The following is a 13,665-nucleotide window of genomic DNA, read 5'->3' as shown; positions in this document are numbered from 1 at the left end:
AAATTTACCACGCAGGTTCTGAGAAGACATAAAAATGTTCAAAAGTTAACGATGGATGACGACCTTACCGGCATGGGTAGCAATATGTCACATGAGTGACTCGAGTGACCATAAAAGACATCCTCTGACCTTTCTGAGTTGGTAGTCTTCCACTATTCTTCCTTCGGTTGTCATGTGGATCTTCCATTCCTCCTCATTCACCATATTATAAATGCCTTCCTCGGGATGACACTGCTCGTCTGTCACTTGTGGCCTCACTATGAGAAACTGTTTGTATTGACCCTCGCTTTCCTTGTTTTGCTGAAAAATTATTTCACATGAAATAAAATATTCCAAAAAATAAAATCTTGAGCAGTATAAATGCATGTATTTCTCTTAAATCTTTATGGTTTCTTTACCATCATTTTAACATGACTTTTTCAAGTGTATAATTGTATATTTATTTCAACTATTGTATTTTATATCATTTGATTGTATGGCGTGGAACTTTTTTCATGCACATCATGTTTTAGATATTAGTAATTTTACTTCACATTATTAATGTTTTTCTAGCATTGTTTTGATATTATCTGTCTTAATGCTATTATAATTTCCTGTTACTACGTTTATAACATGCTGTATCATTTTTATTGTGTGCAGCGCTTTAAGAGTGGTTATTTATAGTCATATAGGGCGCTATATAAATAAATATTATTATTATTATTATTTGATTATAAACTAATATACAATATACATAATTCAGCGGAAGTTAGGACTGCCATGATTCACACATTTTTCGATTTGAGTAATATTATTCAATTCCATGATGTAGAAAAAGTATTCAAATTTTCAAAATATGTCCTATTATAAACAACAAACAACACATCAATTTTGATAGGATTTATGTATACCAAACAACAAAACAAATTGTTAAGCTGTCTTTGTGATCGTTGTTTACAATTTTGATAGGATTTATGTATACCAAACAACAAAACAAATTGTTAAGCTGTCTTTGTGATCGTTGTTTACAATAAGCTGTGCGTTTATTTACCTAAAAGGACCAAAGCATATGGTAAGTAGTATCCAATCAGAAAGTGCGTAATCATCATGATATTTACAGTAGAATCAAATCAAAATATTGAAAAAAAAGGGGATTAAATCAAATTGTAAACAGGAATGTCAGTAAAACTAATGGATGCTCCCTGAACTGCATTTAACCAATCTACTACTTCATATGACAAAAACTTGAACAATAATCAATAACTGTTGAAATACTGCTGAAATGATTTTTTTTTTTTCATGTATAAGGTATATGTTCTGAGTGACCTTGACCTTTACAAAATGACATTGAGTGACCTTTGTCCAAAAGTCATTCTCACAATGATCAGTAACTGTTAAAATGGAGGTTTTTTTTCCCACATAATGTATATTTTCTAAGTGACAGTTCTACTACAAGTGACCTTAAAACCTTATAAAACAAAATGACCGTGAGTGACTTTTGTCTGTTACTTATTTGTGTAATACATGATCAATACCTGTTTTTAAAGAAACTGTTGAAATAAGGGTCTTTTATATGTTCTGAGTGACATTCACCCTTCCAAAATAACCTTGAGACCTTGGTCCTTGTCTTAAGGAACATTTGTGATTAATTACGATCAATTTCTGGTGAAGGGTTTAGAAGATATGAGCTCGGATTGACATGATAGTGACTACCCGGTATATTTTTTTTCTGGGGAGTATAAAATTTTTAATCACAGTTAACTGATATCTAAATTAATCATGACAGTCCTACTAGATTTTATCACATTAATTTGAGAAAAATAAAACAGATTTTCTAATTATCATTAGAAGTGATGAGAGATGGTACAAGTGTGCATCTTTAAATTCTGAAAACTAGATGTCTTCATGGACAAAACAGATGTTTAATTTTTCTGATTCTGGTTATAAGCTGTGGTCCGTTACATTTGAGGGCTGATAGGTGGTACAATATAGTAGTTGGAGTGAGAAGCACTTGGGCCTTAGATTTCATGTGGGTACCGGTATGTTGAATTAGAGGAGAGGGAGTGCAAAAGGGTATTACTTGTTTACTAACTAACCCAGCTGGTTCAGATCTGTTGCTCTTTTGGTGATGTTGCTGACATCAACCCAGACTGCTTGGGTTTGATCTCTGGCGCATTATGAACTTTCTTTCCTGTTACATTTGAGGGCTTCTCAGACCCCTGGTCCAATATTGTTAATTTAGAGATGTGACTTGTGGTTTAAATTCACATGGATAGGTAGAATCTGAGGAGGGGGGGGGGGGGGGGGGGGGGTGACAAGGAATTCATAGGAATGCTTACTGAACAGACCTTGTAGTAGTGTTTAATCTCTTTTGAAAAATGGAATTTAATGAATTTGACAGCTCATTATCTGAAGGAGAGAGATAACAGGCTGTCAAATTCTGAGATTTGAAATCTATTTTTTTCAATAATATTTTTTGTACATTGGCTTTATATTTTTAGTATACAACAATCAGACTTCTTAGATCTGCCCTGTATACTCTGTGTTATGATTAGATTGTACTATACAATTTTTTTTCTATTTATCAATATTGTGTTTAATGATTTTTTAAAATCTATATTTGGATTCTTTGTGTTTTAATACCAGTTCTAAAAGTACTAAAGAGAATTCTTTAAAAAATTCATCATAACTATTAGAGAATTAAAAACTGCTATCACGCTACCAAAATATTCTGTGCAAACCTTATCTTTCATCTTGGCAAACAGGTTCCAGTCCTCGAAGATTTCTGCCAGTTTGTCGAGTCCTCCATGATGAAAGTGTAGAATTTTGTACTGGCTTTCCCTGCTGGCTATCACCACTTGTCCTTTGGTGCAGTATGGGTCTGAGTAAAACAGCCTTAGTGACCTCATCTGACCTGTCATACAGAATCCTGGACATTGACAACAGGGAGATACATACATTTATGTGTATACAATGTACAAATCTTAGCGCACAGTAAAAATCTTTTTATACCAAAACGAAAAAAGTTCGATCAAATTGAACTACAATTACCTACATGGACCAGAGTTTCAGTGGGAAAATAAACTGTTAGGAATTTTTTTGACAGAATACAAAAACAGGTTTCATTGTATCTACAAAGATCCCTAGGTTTCATACAGATCAATGCACACTGTACCCTATCTTACCCAAATCCACAGAGAAGACACCACACATTTGGTCCTTGGCACTCTTTCTCTCCTGGAAACCCAAAGAGTATGACACAGAATTGTGAGGAAATGTCAGGTTGTGGGACACTTGGACAGATCCCTCACTGCTTGGTGAGTCTGGGGACTTGTTCCATGTTGGGAACAAAGGAGGAGATTCCCCATCACTAGGGGGCTCGGAGTCTGGCCCAGATGTCATGGATGAAGAAGAAGATGAATGCCGACACCGTGTCACGGATATGTCAGGAGTTGTTAAAGATGGAACAGAGCAATAAGCATCACTACTGGCATTGGAATTCAAATTCAGATCCTTGGGAACATTAGTCCTTGTGGGTTTTGCTGTGACCTCTGTGATTGTTTCTGAGCTGTCACATGTACTAGAGCCATTATCTTGGGCAGAAACACTCTCTCGAAGTTCATCAATCATTCTGTTATAATGAGCACCTGATGGACTCGGATGTGTTGAGTCTGAACTCAGACTTATTCCTTCAGCATCTGTTGACTGCGAACTTGAACTTGTATCAAACTTACTCTCATTTTTATTTATGTTTTTGTCGGTAATGTATTTATCCATGTTCACAGACGACTGTGGTCCATCAATTTCCTCTGTAACAACAACTAAGTTATCACCATCCATTTCGATGCTAACTGACTTATTCGACTCTAACCTCTCCCTGGCTTTGGCATGAAGTTTGTTCCTTTTTAACATAGCTGCAAGTTGTTCCTCAGCAGTGAGGCCATCTGTTGTGTCAGATGAAGAAATGTCCTCCTCTGTGCTGTTTCGGTTGTCCGTTTTACATTCACTGTTACTTTCTTTGTCAACATGCAAGTCATTAACATTTCTGCCAACAGTCTGACATTTTTTGGGAATATTTTTCTCATTATTTTGCACAACATCCTCTGTATCAATACCCGAATCTGTTTGTGATTTATTACTAGTGCTTAATTTCCTATTAATTTCCTCTGCATGGGACCAGCTGTCCAAACAGTCTTCCCTGGACCCCATAGAAATCTCCGAGTTCATGCTGGAATTGTCAATGCTCTGTTTCTTCTTGCTTTTTACAGGGCCTTTGTCCATATAATACTGTTCATAGGCATCGCTTCCCATAGATACACATGAACCTCGGGGAGAACTGCTCGGGGAGGGAGTGGTGACCTTTTTGCGGGCATACTCCTGTCTGGGGGTCCTCTTTGGACTTGGTGTTGTGGCATAAGACCTGTTTGGGCTCTCAATACTCTTAGGATTCTTTTTCAAAGAAGAATTTGGAATCCATGTCAAGATCAAAGTTGGCCCATTTTTCTGTAAAAGAATTGAAGTTTGTTTCGTATTAAAATTTGTACACACATCAAGTAAATTACCAGTACTGTAAAAGTTGTTATTTATGCTGGGGGTTAAGCACGCATTTTCCTATGTCCAACACTACATGTGGGGGAAAAATACACGGTAACTGAATATAATACATATTATAACAACTATCTATAACTATACATATGGGAGAAATTTACGTGCTTATTGCGTGACCATGTAATAAGTATAAATTTCCCCCACACGTTAACAACCACTTTTACAGTACCTAATTATATAGAGGACACTAGCCTACCATGTTTTTTCCCCTTATAAACACCTCAAGACAGAATAGTACCACTAAACTAAAGCAATTGCAATAGAAATGTAAGTAAATGTTTGAAAATTGTTTAGACAATGTGTATATATTTTTGTTTTTAAAAATACACTTTCAACACTAGTTTCCATGAAGACCTGCATGACCATTCAAGTGCATGCTCAAGAACCTCAGTTATGTTTAAGTACAGACTACAGAAAAACAGCATTATGACATTAGAAAGACATTTTTAAGAAAACCCAAACAAACATGTCAATTTATTTACATAAAGAGCATCATGCAGTTAATTGGAATTAATCAATTGATTGAACCTCTAAAAATAAACAAAAGACCCATGGGCCACATCGCTCACCTGAGTCACCTTGGCTCATATCTAAAGATTTTTCCTATATATTTGCATATAAAACTTTTATCCCTATTGTGGCCCCAATTGCAAACTACTCCTGGGGGCATGATTTTTACAAAATTGAATGTGCACTATGTCATGAAGCTTTCATGTAAATGTAAACTTTTCTGGCCAGTGATTTTTCAGAAGATTTTTATTGATTTTGCCTATATATTTGTATGTAAAATTTTCACCCCCTACTTTGGCCCCATCTTACCACTGGGGACCATGATGTTTGCATACTTGAATCTGCACTATGTCAGGAAGCTTTCATGCAAATGTAAACTTCTTTGGCCCAATGGTTCTTAAGGAGAAAAATTCTAAATATTTTTCTTCTATTTATTAGTTATGTAAAACTTTGATCCCCTATTGTGGTCCCATCCTAGCCCCAGGGGTCATGAATTTAACAAATTTGAATCCGCACTATGTCAGAAAGCTTTCACATTAATCTCAGCTTTTTTGCCTCAGTGGTTCTTGAGAGGAAGATTTTTAAAGATTTTCACTATATATTTGTATGTAAAACTATGATCCCCTATTGTCGCCTCAACTTACCCCCGGGGGCCATGATTTTAACAAACTTGAATCTGCACTATGTAAGGAAGCTTTCATATAAATTTCCGCTTTCCTGGTCAAGTAGTTTTTAAGAAGATTTTAAAAGATTTTCCCTATATATTTGTATGTAAAACTATGATCCCCTATTGTCGCCTCAACTTACCCCCGGGGGCCATGACTTTAACAAACTTGAATCTGCGCTATGTCAGAAAGTTTTCATGTAAATTTCCACTTTCCTGGCCCCGTGGTTTTTGAGAAGAAGATTTTTAAATGACCCCACCCTATTTTTACATTTTTGTGATTATCTCCCCTTTGAAGGGGGCATGACCCTTCATTTACACAAACTTGAAAGCCCTTCACCCAAGGATGCTTTTTGGTCAAGTTTGGTTATAATTGGCCCAGTGGTTCTGGAGAAGAAGTTGAAAATGTAAAAAGTTTACAGACGGACAACAGGCGATCAGAATAGTTCACTTGAGCTTTCAGCTCAGGTGAGCTAAAAAACAATGAATATAAAAGGTACAATGTACTAAATAACAAATTAGGTACCTACATCTTCATCATTTTGTGATCTCAAGGTCAGGTATCCAGGATGATGCTCTTCAGATTCCATAGCCAGTGTTGCAGGTGGATGAACACAGACATTGTTTTTACAGTAGATGATTTCACCATCTAAAGGCGGGGGCTTGAGATGATCTGTACCAATGCCAAGCAAAGTCGTCGCCTTCTTAAAGATGGTACCAAGTGCCATTATGGAGTCCATCTGGAAACTCTTCACTTGGCCAAGACAGTGTCCTGATCACAGTTGGACATGATCAAGCTTCTGAAACAAATCCTAAGATAAATATCACAAGGACAAACATAATACAGGGCACAGCTAATTCTCAGTAGTATTGCTGAATTAGAGGATTCCTGCAGTGTTTAATTGTGGCCATGTCAGGTTCAATCAGAATGGACTATAAATCACTCAAATCACCAAAGAGATACCACTTGACTATATGCTAATAGGAATGGATTTCAAGAACATCTAAAGGGTTGGGGGATGTGAATTAAGATCTAGCTCACCTAATATATGACAAAAAGAAATTTTTTTACTTCTAGTGCAAAAAAACTTTTTTTGAAACTTAGATCATTTCAATAAGTTGACCCACTCTAGGGTAAATATTATCCAAGGACGACATCCTATCAGAATTTTTTTTTTTCACCAGCACATGCTACTTGTAATTACTGGAAAGAGATCTTGCACTTCTTTACCTGAATGGCACCCAATATAAACAAATTGGGATACCTAGAGTATATTGTATATTGTGTATTTAGAGCTACAAATCTCTATGAGTTTCTCTATTACAACTTAGTTTATAGGAATACTTCTGAATCAAATTCACAGTACGTGTCTTGAGAAATTATATCACTATATCAAGAATTAGTACCAGTACAGGCTTGATTACAAACTTATAAAAGAGACACTTCGTCTGTTTTTTTTAATTTACAAATTAAACTAACAAGATTTTATCACTCAATTACAGCAGAAAACTGACATTGATTTCATCCAACACATCCGGTTAATTGTGTCATCATTTGAATGTGAAGATAAGTAACTATGATTACCACACATTCACTATGCCGATTGTATTGATTTGAGCAAAAACTCAGTGATGTCAAAGCTTGGCAGTCCAGGGAAAACTGAGACCATGAACACACAAATCAAATCAGTCTTTATTTACAATAATCAATAACAACACTACTTGTTTCAAGCCTCTCCAGTATCTTTCAATCTTCTTTTGCAAATATACAAACCATGCATCAACTCACCAACAAATAGGCTGCTGTTCTCCATTTAAGTAATATATTTCATAAATATGTAATTAATTTCACTTGTACAACACATTTTGATTGGCTCATTTGACTGCATCAACATTCTTTATATTGAATAATGTAAATTACTGTAAAATCGCACCATATATGATGTAACAAATCTGTTTCAATTTTGTTGCTACAGCAATATTGCTCCATTTTCATATAAAATTCATATTCATTGGCCATGAATTTCACAATTTTGGAAGAGGCATCCTTCCTCATCATGCATATATATTTACAGTTTGTCTGCTAGATATTCCCAAGTAAAGAAAAATAATTTTAAAGATCACATCATATTTTTTTTTTTAGATTTTGGTCTTATCCCTCAGCCTGGGGGTGGAGGGTGGGGGGCAAGGGGAACAAAATCACAATGTTTCTTACCCTTACCCCAGAACTGCTGCATACCAATTTAGTCCCAGTAGCATTTGAGAAAAAGTTACAAATATCAATACACTACAGACAACATACATGCACTCTTGTGACTGAAAAACTTGTAAAAGAAGTCACAATTTGATAAATACATGATATTAGAATCTTGAACATCAGATCACTTTCTTTGATTTTTCTTTGAATGTGGCTCACAGTATTGTATGCATGTTTATACAAGTGTTTGAAAAGAAATCGATTGCTCATTGAAATTAGCAACTTGTTTGCCACTCGAAAGACAATGACTCTTGGGAGTCCTTGGGTAATCGAGCATGGCAATCATTTCCAGTTGACAACAGAGAGACAGAGTAGAGATAGAGGTACAAATGGAAAATCAGAATTACTGTCGCTTCTAAAAGAGTGCGAAACATCACAATGTAATGAAATTCATTATCATCCAAACCTTTGTCAATGATTTCATTTAATTTGTATCCAAAATTTTGATTAGTTAATTCATGCTTCACAACATCAATCATACAATATACTTTGGTTTAGTATGGGGCAGTGGGCACACACCCTCGACAACCATCCAGATGGGTCTTGTAGCCAAATCAAATGTAGTACCCTAACAAGAGGTCCATGGGCCACATCGCTAAACAAGAGGTCCATGGGCCACATCACTCACTTGAGTCACCTTGGCCCATATTTAAAGATTTTTCCTATATATTCCCATGTAAAACTTTGATCCCTATTGTGGCCCCCAACCTACCCCCGTGGGCCATGATTTTTACAAACTTGAGTCTGCAATATGTCAGGTAGCTTTCATGTAAATGTAAACTTCTTTGGCCCATAGAGAAGAAGATTTTTAAAGATTTTCTTTGCATATTAGTATGTAAAACTTTGATCCCCTCTACTGTGGCCCCATCATATCCCCGGGGGCCATGGTTTTATCAAATTTGAATCTGCACCATTTCAGGAAGCTTTGATGTACTTTCCTGGCACAGTGGTTCTTGAGAAGAAGATTTTTAAAGATTTTACCTACATATTTGCATGTAAAACTTGATCCCCTATGGTGATCCCAACCTACCCCTGGAGGTCATGGTTTATAAACTTGAATCTACATTATGTTGGAAAGCTTTCATATAAACTTTAGCTCTTCTGACCAAGTGGTTATTGAGAAGAAGATTTTTAAATGACCCCATCCTATTTTTACAATTTTGTGATTATCTCCCCTTGGAGAAGGGCACTGCCTTTCGTTTGAACAAACTTGAATCCCCTTCACTCAAGGACGTTTTATGCCAAGTTTGGTTGAAATTGGCCCAGTGGTTCTGGAGAAGATTTTAAAACAATTTCAGTGTATTTTTGCAATTTCATTATTATATCCCCTAGGAGAAAGGTGTTGCCCTTCAATTGAATAAACTTGAATCCCCTTGCCCCAAGTATGCTTTGTGCCAAGTTTGGTTAAAATTGGCCCAGTGGTTCTGGAGAAGAAGTCAAAAATGTGAAAGTTTACATGTAGATGGACAACGGATGATCAGAAAAGTCCACATGAGCCTTTAATTCGGCACAGGTGAGCTAAATATTATTCCTGAACTCTGAACCTCTATTATTGCTTCACCCTGACCCCAGGGGATCAAGGCATGAACAAACTTGAATCTTCACTATATTTGCATACATGAACTTGCATATCAATTTGACATTTTGAATCCTTGTAGTTTTTGACAAGATTTTATACTAATGTAACCTTTAAGCCACTATTGTTGCCCCACTCTGACACTGGGGCCGAGTTTGAATCTTCCTTATATAAGGAAGCTTCCATGCAAGTTTCGGCTTTACTTATTCAATGGCTCTTAAGATTTTTAAACACCATATCCTATTTTCACCTTTTCTCAATTTATATCTTCCCTTGGAATAGGCATGACTTTTTTTCAAACTTGAATCCTCTTTACCTAAGGATGCTTTGCGGCAAGTTTGGTTGAATTTGGCACAATGGTTCTTGAGAAATAGATGAAAAAGTCCATGCCGTAGAAACAAAAAATTCACTCAGAAAAACTGACTAGCTGAAGATGAGAGTACCCAATTCAGAACTAACTAGCAAATACCGTATAGCAGGTTTTTTCTGCGAGGTTATAATTTTGGCTTATTTTAGCTTTCCGCCAAAATTTCACTCGCCAAATATGCACCCAATTGTGACTTCAGTATGTGAAAGAGAAACAACTCTTCCCTGTCCGCCAAAATTAATTCCGCTAAAATTATTTGCATACCGTTGAACCAGCAAATCGCCAAATTTTGAAGCTGTAATATTTTAATACTGCTATGAATACTTTCTCCAAAGAAATCTTGACAAAGATTAACAACTGTTTGTGTGTACTTCGAACTCCCCATACTTTAAATGAGAACACTGCCTTAGGGAAATTAAGTTGGGGAATTCATGCATTTCACAAAAACAAATTATCCAACTTTCCAGCTCACATATAAGCGAGACATCCAATATGGCCAACTGAAGGACAGCTAAGGAAGACATTATACAATATACATGCCTTGTGGTTTAACCTCTTCAAAATTCAATTATCATAATCTAACCTATCTACTCTGTAACATGCAATTTAATTGCTGTCATATGCAATATAATTATTGCACAAATTTCATCTCTACAATATTTCAATCTAACTAAACTTGGGTAATTCTTATATCATTACAATACAAGGTGAAACTGACTGCATGAAGTCTGTATATTACATACACATTGCAACAAAGAATTTGTGTAGTAGAAATAAGTCACACAGAGTGTTGGCACAGAACAGATTGCAGGACAAAGAATGGACCCCCATGGAATTGAACATATGTTCCATCAATGCATTCATTAGGGATTCAATATCGATGTACCATGTATAGATAAATGTAAAGCTTGATTATTTAATAATTAAGAACTGGGATGGAACTCTAAATCATTTTTCTAATAAAAGGCATTCATGTACTCTATACAAATTGGAACCATAATGGTATCATAATCCCACTGTTTCTGATAAATGATTTTAGAATTTTTTGCTATTTAACTGAATTCCAAAGCAGGCGCTGGTGCAAAGAATTACATTTACTAGCTAGTATTCATTAAAATCTATAGAAATCATAACTTTCACAAGAATTTGTTTTAAATCTGTGCATACTGTAATTCGATTAACCTAATTAAAAACTTGTAACATAGGATCAATGGACCTTAACAGTCATCTGATTACTGTACACAATAAAAATCTTGTGCATGCAATGAGTGCAACTAAGTTGAAGGGACTATAATTAAGGCTTCAATTTTACTACCAAAACTTACATTAATTAATGTAATGTTTTCTTATTTACACTCAGACAAACCATTTGTTCATATAATGTGTACCCAGTTATCTTGACAATGTCAGGTCATATCCACTCTACCAGTCTACTTCTGATATCCCTCCACTTTGAAGGTATGATCCACAGAAATACTGTGTTTACCAGTGATTTTAATCGAATAACCTTTGTTTAGGGTCAAGATACAATGTTTGGTCATAAGAAATCATTGTGTCAAGTATAAGCTTTTTGCCCTGGGCCATAAATAAAGTTGAGATAAGCTCACCTTCATTAAGTATATTGGTTAATGTCTAAGTACCTCTCCATTTCTTAAAAGTAAAGGAGCCGAGGCCCTGAAGGTACCGAGGTCCATTGTTTATAATGAATGGAAAGGAATAAGGACATTGACTGACTTAAAATCTACCCCCAGTTTAAATTTATTGTAACATAGGATCAATGGACCTTAACAGTAACTCATATCAGGAAATTCTTTCAATAAATTACATGTACAAAAATATTATTAGATATCAGAATTATATATAGTACTAGTATAGAGTTCTGTCATATAAAACACGTATTGTTTAATTTTTCTAAAGTTGTCATCGCTTTCTCAGTGGCTCAGTGGATAGATCGAGCCTCTGTATTTCGTGTGAAAAGTCATGGCTTCAACTCTCATCTGTGTCTTTAGGTTTTCGATATGAAAATTATTCTTTGCATTTTGTTTAAAAGAGTGACAGAGGCCAGAGGGATTAGGGGGAACATGTTCATTTAAATTTTTTTTTTTTTAAACTCAACAGAACATTACTACGATAAGTAGTTGTCTGAAACTCTCCATTTCTGAAAAATAATAGAGCGCTATTACAACAGAATGATGTCACAGCTGGATTTTAATGGAACATACAGCAAAACAGTGAGATCAACTAATTTTTCTGCCCCCCCCCCCCCCCCCAAGATCTAATACCAGCTATTTCATCATAAGAGGGTTGTGGTCAAAACAATTTAATATTTTCAACATTTTTTTTTTAATCCAAGAGTTCAGTTATAATGTCCTTTGTTTAGGACTAATACAAATTGTCTGCTCATAAGCAATCTTTGTGTAAAGTTTTAACTTCCATCATCTATCTATTTATTAGGAAGCTTTGAATCTGGCATAAAAAATCTAAATTCTTTCTATTTATATCCTGAACTTGGCCAAATGACTTTGTGTCTTGAGGAAAATGACACACTGTCTATTCAAAAACAACTTTTGTATCATTTCACTGTTATGGCCTAGACCAATATTTCTAACTTTTCTTTGCTAGTAACCTTGACCTTGGCAAAATGACCTTGGTTCATTACATTTTTTCTTTTTACAAACAATCTCTGTGTCAAGTATCAGTTTTTATTGAAGATGTATCTCATTACAAAACTGTGATCTGGTTACAATTTTAAAAGAAATATGTGGGTATGAAGCGTTGCAGTTCATACCCTCATTCTCAAAATTGAAGTTTGTTTCTTAAATATACACTTACAGTACACTTTCATTTCTATTGGAATTCCTAGCATTAAAATATATGTACTATATTTATCTGTATTCATTTGCACATTGTTTACAACTGCAATGCATTCATGAGGAAATGGCTGCCATCAAAATATGTAAAGATATCAAAGGCAAAACACGTACCAGATTCTGAACTGTAAATAAAATACAACGAAAGGAAAGAAGATTGGTAGAAAGACATGGCGATTCCTACCACCAAAATTTGTTTGCAATATTTTCATTTAGAAAGGCCATTCAAAATTTAATTCAATTTCACTGTACGATCCACATAGCCTTATTAAATTTAATTCAATTTTGCTGTATGATTCACATAGCCCCATTTTAACAGACTTCCTTGCTCATTCGTACTAATAAAAATTGTATGCAGTCAGTTTAGTTGTTTGCTGTCCAAGATTTAAGAAGAGAATAATGAACAAGACTTGAAGAGGCCCATGGGTCAAATTGCTCACCTAATTCACCTTGGCCCTGCTGTTGTTCAACTGTTGTGATTTACTCCCATGAAAGATTTAGACCCCATATTGTGGCCACAACCTAGCCCCAAAGGGTGACGACATAACCAAACTACAACATGGGAGTCCCTCAACACCAATCTGACCAACATGACTGTGCTGTTCTAGAGAAGGTCAAGGTCACAAGGTCAATGATCATACTATGAAATGAAAGGTCTTGCCATATGAAATCTGTATGCAAAACACAATAGCTCTACATTAGATACTTCAATCAGGAGAAATAGGTTAGGCTCAAACAAGGTCAAGATCACAAGGTTAAAAACTTAGGAGCCATCTTATCACTAGGAATACCCATATGAAATATGAGAGCCTAATCATTCATCATTGAAAAGTT

At 35.4% G+C, this 13,665-nt stretch overlaps 1 protein-coding gene across 3 annotated transcripts in view; it reads right to left on the bottom strand.

Moving 5' to 3' along the window:
• Positions 1–13,665, bottom strand: part of LOC125668205 (TBC1 domain family member 16-like) — a 43,124-nt gene that overhangs the window by 26,237 nt on the left and 3,222 nt on the right. For 2 of the 3 annotated variants that reach the window (XM_048902039.2, XM_048902040.2), the window contains exons 2-5: positions 6,292–6,561; positions 3,165–4,482; positions 2,721–2,893; positions 130–300 (exon numbers count right to left, since the gene is read on the bottom strand). In XM_048902039.2, the coding sequence (XP_048757996.1) occupies positions 130–300; positions 2,721–2,893; positions 3,165–4,482; positions 6,292–6,501 (1,872 nt within the window). In that variant the 5' untranslated portion in view covers positions 6,502–6,561. Of the gene's footprint in view, positions 1–129; positions 301–2,720; positions 2,894–3,164; positions 4,483–6,287; positions 6,562–13,665 lie in introns of those variants that run through there. The other variant, XM_048902041.2, reaches the window with a different exon arrangement.

This window comes from Ostrea edulis, chromosome 4 (genome assembly GCF_947568905.1).
Source record: "Ostrea edulis chromosome 4, xbOstEdul1.1, whole genome shotgun sequence".
NCBI lineage: Eukaryota > Metazoa > Mollusca > Bivalvia > Ostreida > Ostreidae > Ostrea > Ostrea edulis.
This window is presented reverse-complemented; position numbering and strand designations above follow the sequence as displayed.